At 33.6% G+C, this 10,080-nt stretch overlaps 1 protein-coding gene across 1 annotated transcript; it reads left to right on the top strand.

Annotated features, from left to right (window-relative positions):
• The first annotated feature begins 1,010 nt into the window (after nt 1-1,010).
• Nucleotides 1,011-7,773, top strand: LOC120174933 (kinesin-like protein KIN-5D). Its single transcript, XM_039181658.1, has 23 exons — nt 1,011-1,104; nt 1,495-1,713; nt 1,797-1,926; nt 2,131-2,286; nt 2,598-3,074; nt 3,293-3,390; nt 3,480-3,636; nt 3,795-3,864; nt 3,964-4,040; nt 4,142-4,195; nt 4,262-4,342; nt 4,435-4,546; nt 4,713-4,799; nt 4,879-5,054; nt 5,137-5,298; nt 5,383-5,490; nt 5,577-5,735; nt 5,822-5,905; nt 5,992-6,197; nt 6,690-6,791; nt 6,871-6,980; nt 7,149-7,300; nt 7,381-7,773. Exons 2-23 carry the CDS (start codon nt 1,541-1,543, stop codon nt 7,609-7,611), a joined length of 3,162 nt encoding a protein of 1,053 aa, XP_039037589.1. The 5' UTR covers nt 1,011-1,104; nt 1,495-1,540; the 3' UTR covers nt 7,612-7,773.
• Nucleotides 7,774-10,080: the final 2,307 nt, after the last annotated feature.

The raw sequence follows: 10,080 nt of genomic DNA, 5'->3' as shown, positions 1-10,080 counted from the left end.
CATATTAATATTAAATTTATAAAATAATATTATTTTGAGTATTTATGCTTTGAAGCAAAAAGTTTGAAAATGATATACGGAAAATTAAATTGTAAGTCATTTTTCAAAAATGCAAAGGAAATTTTTTTGACCAGGAAAATGTTTTACATTGACTAATTTATTTTCCTCCAACCAAACACTGAAAATTGAGGAAAATATTTTCGAAAAATATTTTACGTAAAACAAACGAACCCTTACTTTGTTGCCTTTTTGCTCGTTTTATCATAAATATTAATATTTAAATATTATTATCACCTCTATAGATGATGTTAGATTTTTCTTATAGATAATGTACATTTCACATATACACATGAAAGATAATGTAAGCTATCTTAATTAAATATTTTAAGAGTTATTCTATAGATATTATTGTAGTTTTATTATTCTAAATTTGCACTATATAAAAATAAATAATGATTTTAAAATATTAAAACTTGTATAATTATTTTAATTATTTCTAAACGAATCTTTGAAATGTCGTTCATTAAACCGTCAGTTAAATTTTGTTTATTCTTAAGGTATATTTATACTCAATACAATACTAATTTTTTTATACAAATAGAAATAATTAGTTTTATTAAAAAAGAGATAAAATCTAACATTATAATGAACTATTAAAAGATCATGAATAATCATAAATTAGAAAATATAATTTTTTCTCAATAATATAAAACAAACTAATATCATAATTATTCCATGATCCATTTTAAATGAATTTCATCATCGTATTATAATCCTAATTATAAACCCAATATATATATCTACACATTCTTTCATATATTTCAAGAGGATTCCTATTATCTCGTTGGCTTTTAGCCTTTTGTTTCCATTTATAACGGTCGGATATTACGATGTACGGAGCTTTTTTAACGCCGTTAATCTAACCTTCCCCAAACTTCGTCGCCGTCCCTTCACTGTTTATCCACATTAACTCCGTCAAAACCAAACCAAAAGCTCCGGGCTCTCTCAATCTCTCTCTCTCTCACTCTACACTTAAAAGTTAAAACTCTCAGCTTATAGTTGCCATTTGAATTTCCTTTTAACTGGCCGGCATTTATTTACACTGTAAGTTTCCTTCTAATCGATATTCATCGCCGATTCTTTTTGTTTAATATTTAGAAACTCTAAATCTTTTTATTCCGATCCAAATCTGTATGCAAATTTTCAATCACGTTTTTGTTTTTTGTTTTTTTACTCTGAAGAGGTAAAATATCATTTTCTTCCAATTCTGTGTATAGTTTACTCCTTTTTTCTTTCTTTCTTTCTATGTATTCAAAAATTTGATCTTCTGTGACTGAGTTAATGATACATTGGTTTGGTGTTGACTCACTGAGTTTCAGCTTTTCTTCTGTCAGCGAATTTACTTCAAAGTTTTAGATTCATTTAAGAAACGTATATGCATTTAAATCTTGAACTAAATACCACGTCATTTTCACTGAATCCGAGTTTGCTCAGTGTAGTTACGCAGCTTTGAATCGCAGAGTCGTTAGAGTTATCTGCAATGGAATCTACACAGCAGCAAAGAAGAGGAGGAGGATTGGTATCGCTATCTCCATCGCAAACGCCACGCTCAAACGACAAATCAGTGCGAGATCTACGATCAGTCGATTCCAATTCAAGCTCCAAAAATGATAAAGATAAAGGCGTTAACGTTCAGGTTATTTTACGTTGCAGGTCAGTTTTCTCTTCTTTTTATTTTCCAGTTAGTGTTTAGTTAAATGTATAAAATCAATAATGACAATTTTCCCCACTTGTAGGCCACTGAGTGAAGATGAAGCGAGAATAAATACTCCGGTGGTGATATCGTGTAATGAAACTAGAAGAGAAGTTTGTGCTGTACAGAGTATTGCTAATAAGCAAATTGATAGGACCTTTCTATTTGACAAGGTTGCAATTTTGTTATAAATTCAGTTTTTTAATAAAAGGAGGTTAAATTTGTGTGTTCTTTTTCTTAAAAAAATTATTATTTGGTTCTTGAGGAAATGTTGATGGATTTCAAAGTTGATTTTTTTTTTTTTTTGGTTTTGAAAAGGAAAAAAAAGGATTTGAAAATTTATGGGTCAATTTAGTGTTGGAGATTGTTTTTTTTAGGTCTTTGGTCCATCGTCTCAGCAAAAGGAGTTATTTGATCTAGCTGTGTCCCCAATTGTGAATGAAGTTCTTGAGGGTTATAATTGCACTATCTTTGCATATGGCCAGACAGGAACTGGAAAGACATACACAATGGAGGGAGAAGCAAGGAAGAAGGTGCGTTTTTTTTTATAGTTGTTAAGGTTGCATTTCGGAACTTGCATTTAAAAACTAGTATAATTTGTGTGGTAAAACATATACATTCATTATTATTTTTCAAATTTATTGATTTTTATGCCTATTTAGTTGTGAATTTGAAATTCTTATTGTAAGTTTGAGGTTCATGTTTTTGTTTTTCAAATATATAATCATATTGAATTTAAGTAATTTATATAGAGTATATGGTTTTCAATATCACAAGTTTTCATTCTGAGGTTCATGATCCTTTGATTGCTTTCAGTTCTAAATGAACTTGTGATTCTATGCAGAATGGGGAATTCCCAAGTGATGCAGGTGTTATTCCAAGAGCTGTTAAACAAATTTTTGATATATTACAAGCTCAGAATGCTGAATATAGTATGAAGGTCACATTTCTAGAGCTTTACAATGAGGAAATAACAGATCTTCTGGCACCAGAGGAAACTACAAAATTCGTTGACGATAAAACTAAGAAACCCATTGCTCTAATGGAAGATGGAAAAGGGGGAGTTTTTGTCAGAGGCTTGGAAGAAGAGATTGTAACAACTGCTAATGAAATTTACAAAATTTTGGAAAAAGGCTCTGCTAAAAGGCGTACAGCTGAAACTCTACTTAATAAACAAAGTAGTCGCTCTCATTCTATATTTTCAATTACAATCCATATTAAGGAGTGTACTCCAGAGGGGGAAGAGATGATTAAATGTGGGAAGCTAAATCTTGTCGATCTTGCTGGTTCTGAGAATATTTCACGTTCTGGTGCAAGAGAGGTATTTTATTACCACCATCCTGAGTGTGATGTTTGCTTTGCCAAATGTGTAGGATGACTGTGGAGTGAATGTGTTAGATGTCTGTGCTATGAGTCTTATGTAGTCAAATGAAAATTTTCTCTATGTTGCACTTTCTATTAAGACTGTGATTTGGTGTTGTCTATGTTAGGATATTTAAACCTTTTAAGTATTGATCCTAAGTTCATTGACTCTTACAGGGCAGAGCCAGGGAAGCTGGAGAGATTAATAAAAGCTTGCTCACTCTTGGTCGTGTAATCAATGCACTGGTTGAGCATTCTGGTCATGTACCTTATAGGTATGGATTATCCACAGATGAGAGTTTCTCCATAGCATCTTGTTTTTGTTTGGATAAATAATATATGTATATATATTTGCAAATGGCAGAGATAGCAAACTAACAAGGCTATTGAGGGATTCCTTGGGAGGAAAAACAAAAACATGTATTATTGCCACCATATCACCATCCATCCATTGTCTGGAAGAGACACTCAGCACTTTAGATTATGCACATCGTGCCAAGAATATCAAGAACAAACCAGAGGTCAGTGGATTAGTCTTACAAATCACCTTTCGAGCTTTTTATTGCTAATACTCTCATATTATAAAGCTGAATCATGTCTCATTTCTCTTTCATACAAAACCTAAATATTTGTTCTCTTCACAACATGATGAAATAATTGGAATTTGTTACTATTACAGATTAACCAGAAGATGATGAAGTCTGCTTTAATAAAAGATTTATATTCTGAGATTGATCGGCTGAAGCAAGGTAGTTGGCTTTTCCTTAAAATGTTTGCCCAGAAAATTATATCATCAACTGGGTCTTATAAGTGGTGCTTTTTGCTTCCTATTTTTTATGTTTAATTAGAGGTGTACTCTGCAAGAGAAAAAAATGGAATTTACATTCCACGAGATCGTTTTCTCCAGGATGAAGCTGAGAAGAAGGTTGGATTCAAACCATATGGTTGACTGGTAGAATTGTTTGTCCCAAGTTTCATGGAGGATGGATTTATTAGATTACTAAGAAATATTGACTTTTACCTCAGGATATGGCTGAAAAAATTGAGCGCATGGAACTTGAATCAGTATCCAAGGAGAAGGTACGTTTCTTCAAAATTACCCCTTTTAGCTGTCAAGCTAAGTATTCTTTGTTTATCTTTCTGCAGCAAATTACCGAGCTCCAGGAACTCTACAATTCACAGCAGCTGTTGACTGCAGATTTAAGTGAGAAACTTGAAAAGAAAGAGGTATTACAGTTTTTGATGATCAACTTACAAATGCTATATTAGGCTCTCTCTTATTATTATTATTATTATTATTATTATTATTTTGCTTCCAGAAAAAGCTTGAGGAAACAGAATATGCATTGTTTGATCTTGAAGATAAACACAGAAAAGCAAATGCAACTATTAAAGAGAAGGAATTTTTAATATCCAATCTCCTTAAATCTGGTGAGTTGGAGGTTGCTTCGGCAACTTATCTAGTATGAGAACTTTTTTCCTTTTCATTATCTTCATTTTGATGGTTGTTCTTTCACTTTTATCTTTTTAGTTCGAATTCATGTTCGCTTATTTAATAAGTTTCTGAAACTAAATATGGCCATTGCTAAAATTTCAGAGAAAACACTTGTTGACTGTGCTTTTGAACTCCGAGCAGATCTCGAAAATGCTGCATCAGATGTCTCAGATTTGTTTTCCAAGATTGGTATCCTTCTGAGTACGCATTGTTATAGAAAGACTTGTTCCATAAAGGTTTTGTTTTCTGAATGTTGTTCGGTTTTCAGAAAGGAAGGATAAAATTGAGGATGGAAACAAAGCACTGATTCGAAAGTTCCAGTCCCAGTTGACCCAGCAGCTTGATATCTTGCACAAGACTGTGGCAACTTCTGTGACTCAACAGGAGAAGCAACTCAAACACATGGAGGAAGATATGCATTCCTTTGTATCGACAAAATCAGAGGTATTGTTTCAACAGCATTTTGAACGTATTCAGGGGGACTACATTGACAGCCTCTAATAGCTTATCCTTTGTATACCTGCAGGCTACAGAAGAACTTCGAGGAAGGTTAAGGAAATTGAAGAGCACATATGGTTCGGGTGTCAAAGCTTTGGACAATATAGCCTCAAAACTTAATGGAAATTTTGTTTCAACTTTGGGTGATCTAAATTCTGAAGTTTCTAAGCACTTGCATGACGTGGAAGATGTAAGCTGTATTCCGATAGTTAAGTTTTTAAGCAAACCTTTCTTTTCTACTTCTGCTGCTTATGATGATATTTACATGGTTCAGTTGTTCAAAAGAATTACTTCTGAGGCTGAAGCGTTACTTGAATGCCTTCAAAGTAGTCTTTACAAGCAAGAGGAGAAGCTAACTGCATTTACACGACAACAGTACGAGGTTTATAGCTTTTTGCTTTGTGTCTCAGCTAATAAGTAATTGAGAAGTGTTGGTAATGGACTCAGTTCTTTCTATTTCATCTACAGGCGCACTCCAGGGCAGTAGACAATGCAAGGTCAATTTCTAAAACAACTGTGAATTTCTTCGAGACTTTAGACATGCATGCATCCAAGCTGACCAAAATTGCGGAAGAAGCACAAATAATGAATGACAACAAATTGACTGAATTTGAAAAGAAGTTCGAGGTACATAATAGTTCTTAATTCAGACAAATTTGCTTTTCTTAAAGCCGGTAACCATTAAGTTCAATTCAAATCTATAATACGTGTAGGAATGTGCCGCTAATGAAGAGAAGCAAATGCTGCAAAAGGTGGCAGAATTGCTTGCAGCTTCAATTGCTAGGAAGAAAAAATTGGTACCTACATATAACTGCTAATTTCAACATTCATATGAGCTGCGCGTTCTTGATAACTATTTTGGGATTTTTTTTGTTCTTTTTAGGTCCAAATGGCTGTCCATGATCTCCGGGATAATGCGTCCAGCAAAACAAGTGAGCTGCAGAAAGAAATGTCTACCATGAAAGAGTCCACTACTGTTGTTAAAACGGAGTGGAATGTTCACATGGGAACCACAGAATCTCATTACATTGAAGATACATCTGCTGTAGAAAGCGAAAAGAAAGATATGCAAGAGGTTCTTGAAAACTGGTATGGGTTGTTTTCTCTTCTCTCTCTCTTTTTTTTCTGGATAAGTAAAATCTTATTTATATAAAACAAAGTTTTGCTGCAAAGCTTGATAAGGGTTACAAACCCACTCCACTCTAATAGAGTACGTAGCCATTCTACATTGCACTCAAGTACCTATTCCCCAATCAACCATAAAAAAGGCGTTAAGTTGATTGATCTATCCCTAGTTGCTCGAGTGATCAACCGAAATAGCTCCACTGGCGATCAAGCCATTCTTCCCTGAAGTCTTCCATTGCATTCCTGCCGGATCATGTATATACATATATACAAGTTCTATAGGCAAGACAAAAAACCATATGGTTTATCGTTCTACCTTTGGTCAACCATACAACCAAATCCGAAACTACCTGCCAAGAGTCATGCTGCTTGGGTTTTCTTCCCTGGCATCAATTTCCCGCTTCGAATGTTATTTTTTTAGTATGCACTGAACATCCTACAAAACTCTTGTTACAGCATGAAGAAAGCAAAGATGAGTGCTCAACAATGGAGGAATGCTCAGGAATCCCTTCTCAGTTTAGAAAAGAGAAATGTTGATTCCGTGGATTCCATTGTTAGGTAAGCTTTATTTTCTCAAAAGTGCTTTAGAAAATTTCAGGCATAGATCACTGATCTTTGTTAGCTTTATTCAATTTAGGGGAGGGATGGAAGCCCATCAAATTCCCCGAGATCAATTTTCCGGTGCCGTGTCCACTGCTCTTGAAGATGTAGACACTGCAAGCAACTGTTGTCTAACATCCATTGATCGTAAGTATCTAGATTCTCAAAAATAAATGAATAAAAAATATCAAGCTAGATTTGTTAATTCTTATCCGAATCCAAAATCCTTATCCAATTAATTCGAACACGAACCTAAACCAACCCAATTCGATCATAAAAAAAAAGAATAGAACTGATGAACAAAAATGCTGCCAGATTCATTACAACTTGATCACGAAGCATGTGGGAACATGAATTCCATGATCATTCCTTGTTGTGAGGAATTGAGGGAACTGAAGGGTGGTCATTACCACAAGATAGTAGAAATCTCAGAGAATGCAGGGAAATGTCTGGAGGAGGAATACATGGTAAGATAGTATAGAATAATGGCATTTTCAAATTTTGATAAAACCCCTTTTTCATTTTGGTTGGTAACTTGTAATCACAGGTGGACAATCCATTGTGTACACCGAGGAAGAGGGCATTTAACCTACCGAGCATGTCATCGATCGAGGAACTCAAAACTCCTCCATTTGAGGAATTATTGAAGGTGCTTTGGGAAGCAAAAACAGCAAAATTAGGCAATGGAGATATAAAACACACACTGGGGGAATATGAAGCAACATCAACAGCTCCACCATTGAAGGATTCCAGACTTCCACTCACAGCTATTAACTAAAAGTGCGCAAGTACAGAACCAGTTTACGTGTGGCTGAAGCAGCAAAGAATTCAACCGGAACATCAACATGCACTAAACTCTTAAATGTAATAGTAAAACAGTGGGGTTCTTTTTATTTAAGTTGTTAATGTTTGGTGGTAATTATTTCCTTTTCTTGGTTAAGTCGGGTTTACTTGCTTTGAAAATACTGCAACAATATACTTTGAGATACCGGTAAGCGCAATAGAAAAAAACAAACAAATGTCCTTTATAAAAGAAAATTAATCTCGAGATATGAATTCATTAAGAGTATTTAATAGCTCTTTCTTTCAATTTGATGAATTTATCAAATCCGTCTCAATAGGACCACTAAAATTCTAAGCTATGAATTCATTAAGAGCAAATAAAAGGTTTGATTACATGGAACCTAGAAGATTAAGTTGGGTATCCACCACAAATTACTAAATCAACTGACTCAAAGTTTGTCCCCTGATTAATCATGAACCATTTTTTGTACTTAACCTTTTAATCAAAGGATAAAAAAAAGTCCAGATTTGTCATCGCGTACTTCATAGTAAGTGTAACACCTCTAATCTAACTTAGTTAAAAATCAGGTCTAATCTAACTAAGATTATCACTCAATTATCATTTATCATTTCGAGGACCTCTTTGTAAAACATATTAAATATGAGGGTGTATTTCATAACAAATCATAGAAATGGACTAAAACATTAATTTTGCAACTTTTGGGGTTGCTAGAATCAAAACAAGCTAGGTGCTTTTGACACCAATTATCTGGGTTTCGAAACTCAAAGCATGGTTTCAATACCCAGAAAATTTTACTGGAATTTGGTATCGATATTATATTGTTGAGTTTTAAAACTCAAAATGTCAAATTAACCTTTCTTATAACCTTCAAAAACTCTTAAAAGCATAGTTCAAACTCTAAAAACATATATAATTAAAATTTAGTATAAATATTCGTCCAACATACAGAGCACATACAAGAGTTTACCATATCATTTCCTAAACATGTTAATTAACATCTAAATATTAATCATTTAGCATATTTACACGATTTACCAAGTTCATTTACTAATGTACCTATACATAACATATCAAGCATTCAAAACATATTAACAATACATGTATTCATCTGCCTATCATGCTTTTCTAAACAAATCTTATTGCAATGATATTCTTTTTATTTTGGCAACTAAAGTGCAAACGTCTTAAAAATTCAATCATCATAAATATATTTCAACCTTATTTTTTAACAAGCAATGACTTTGGTTCAACCAGACCGATATAGAAAAATTCGATTCAGGCCCAACTCCAGAGCAAATCTAGCTGAGTATTAAAGGACAATTTCGGACGATTGAACTATTTAAAGATACCCTGCCAAACAGTTGAAGGAATTTGAGGCCTGAGGGGGTGGGGGGAGTAAATAGTCTGATTGGTCTTTACAAGAACCGGGTACACCGTAGTTTTAAATCACAGGAAACAAATAGAGTGACAATCTTATGCAGGCTATCCTTTAAATTTATGGACAAATTATACAAATCATCACTACACTTTATTTTCACTCCTATTTTGGTAATTAAACTTTAAAAAATTTCAATTTTGTTACTTAACTTTCAAATTACTTATGTTTTGATAACTTTTTCGTTAAATAATAAATAACATTATGACATGACAGAAGACACCAAAACAGAGTTGTTTTGGAAAGGTCAAATTTACACCAAAAATACATCGTTTTAAATCCTATAAAACCCATTTTTATGTTCCTTCATTTTACTCTTTTCTTATTTCTTTTTCATCTTTTTTTCTCTCAATTTGCCTAGATTTACCCATCGCTTGTCGCAATCAACCACAACACCAACCACAATTAGTCATCATTGACGATTGTTCAGAAGTCCCAAAATTTTTCACCAAACTAGTTTTGTCATCTTAAACCCGAATATGATTTTCGTTCTATCGGATAAAACCTCAAATTCTACGAATCTGACATTGAACCTTTGGTTCCTTATTCTCTAATTTTTATTGTTCGTCGTTGGTTGGAGCACAAATAGGGATATGTTGCTCCATGTCCTAAGAGGGGAGTCTCTACAATTGTAATCTTTGAATGGAGGCATTAATCATGAGATCCACTAATACTCCACTTGAAAATCAAATCCAAAATGGTGTATATGTCACCATTGATTATCCATTGGGTCCCTACCTAAACTACATTTTTCTCCATGATATCCTTCGATTCTTCATCACTCGGATTCATGATTGAGGCCCTAAGCTTTGAGACTCTAGAAAGCTAAAGACAATAAACATCTCTCTTTTTTGTTTTCTTCTCTCTCATTGTCTTTCTTTTATTTTAAGTTTTTTCTTTTCTATTTGATTTTTGTGTAGGTTTGAGTTTCAGTTCGGATAAAGTTTACGAGGGTCTTAAGTAAAGATTGTTGGATGTTTCAGGAGAAGGCATATTGGTGAGATGAT

Source organism: Hibiscus syriacus, unplaced genomic scaffold (genome assembly GCF_006381635.1).
Source record: "Hibiscus syriacus cultivar Baekdansim isolate YM2019G1 unplaced genomic scaffold, ASM638163v2 tig00112131_pilon, whole genome shotgun sequence".
Classification (NCBI taxonomy): Eukaryota; Viridiplantae; Streptophyta; class Magnoliopsida; order Malvales; family Malvaceae; genus Hibiscus; species Hibiscus syriacus.
The sequence above is the reverse complement of the archived record's forward strand: the minus strand, read 5'-3'. Positions and strand labels throughout refer to the sequence as shown.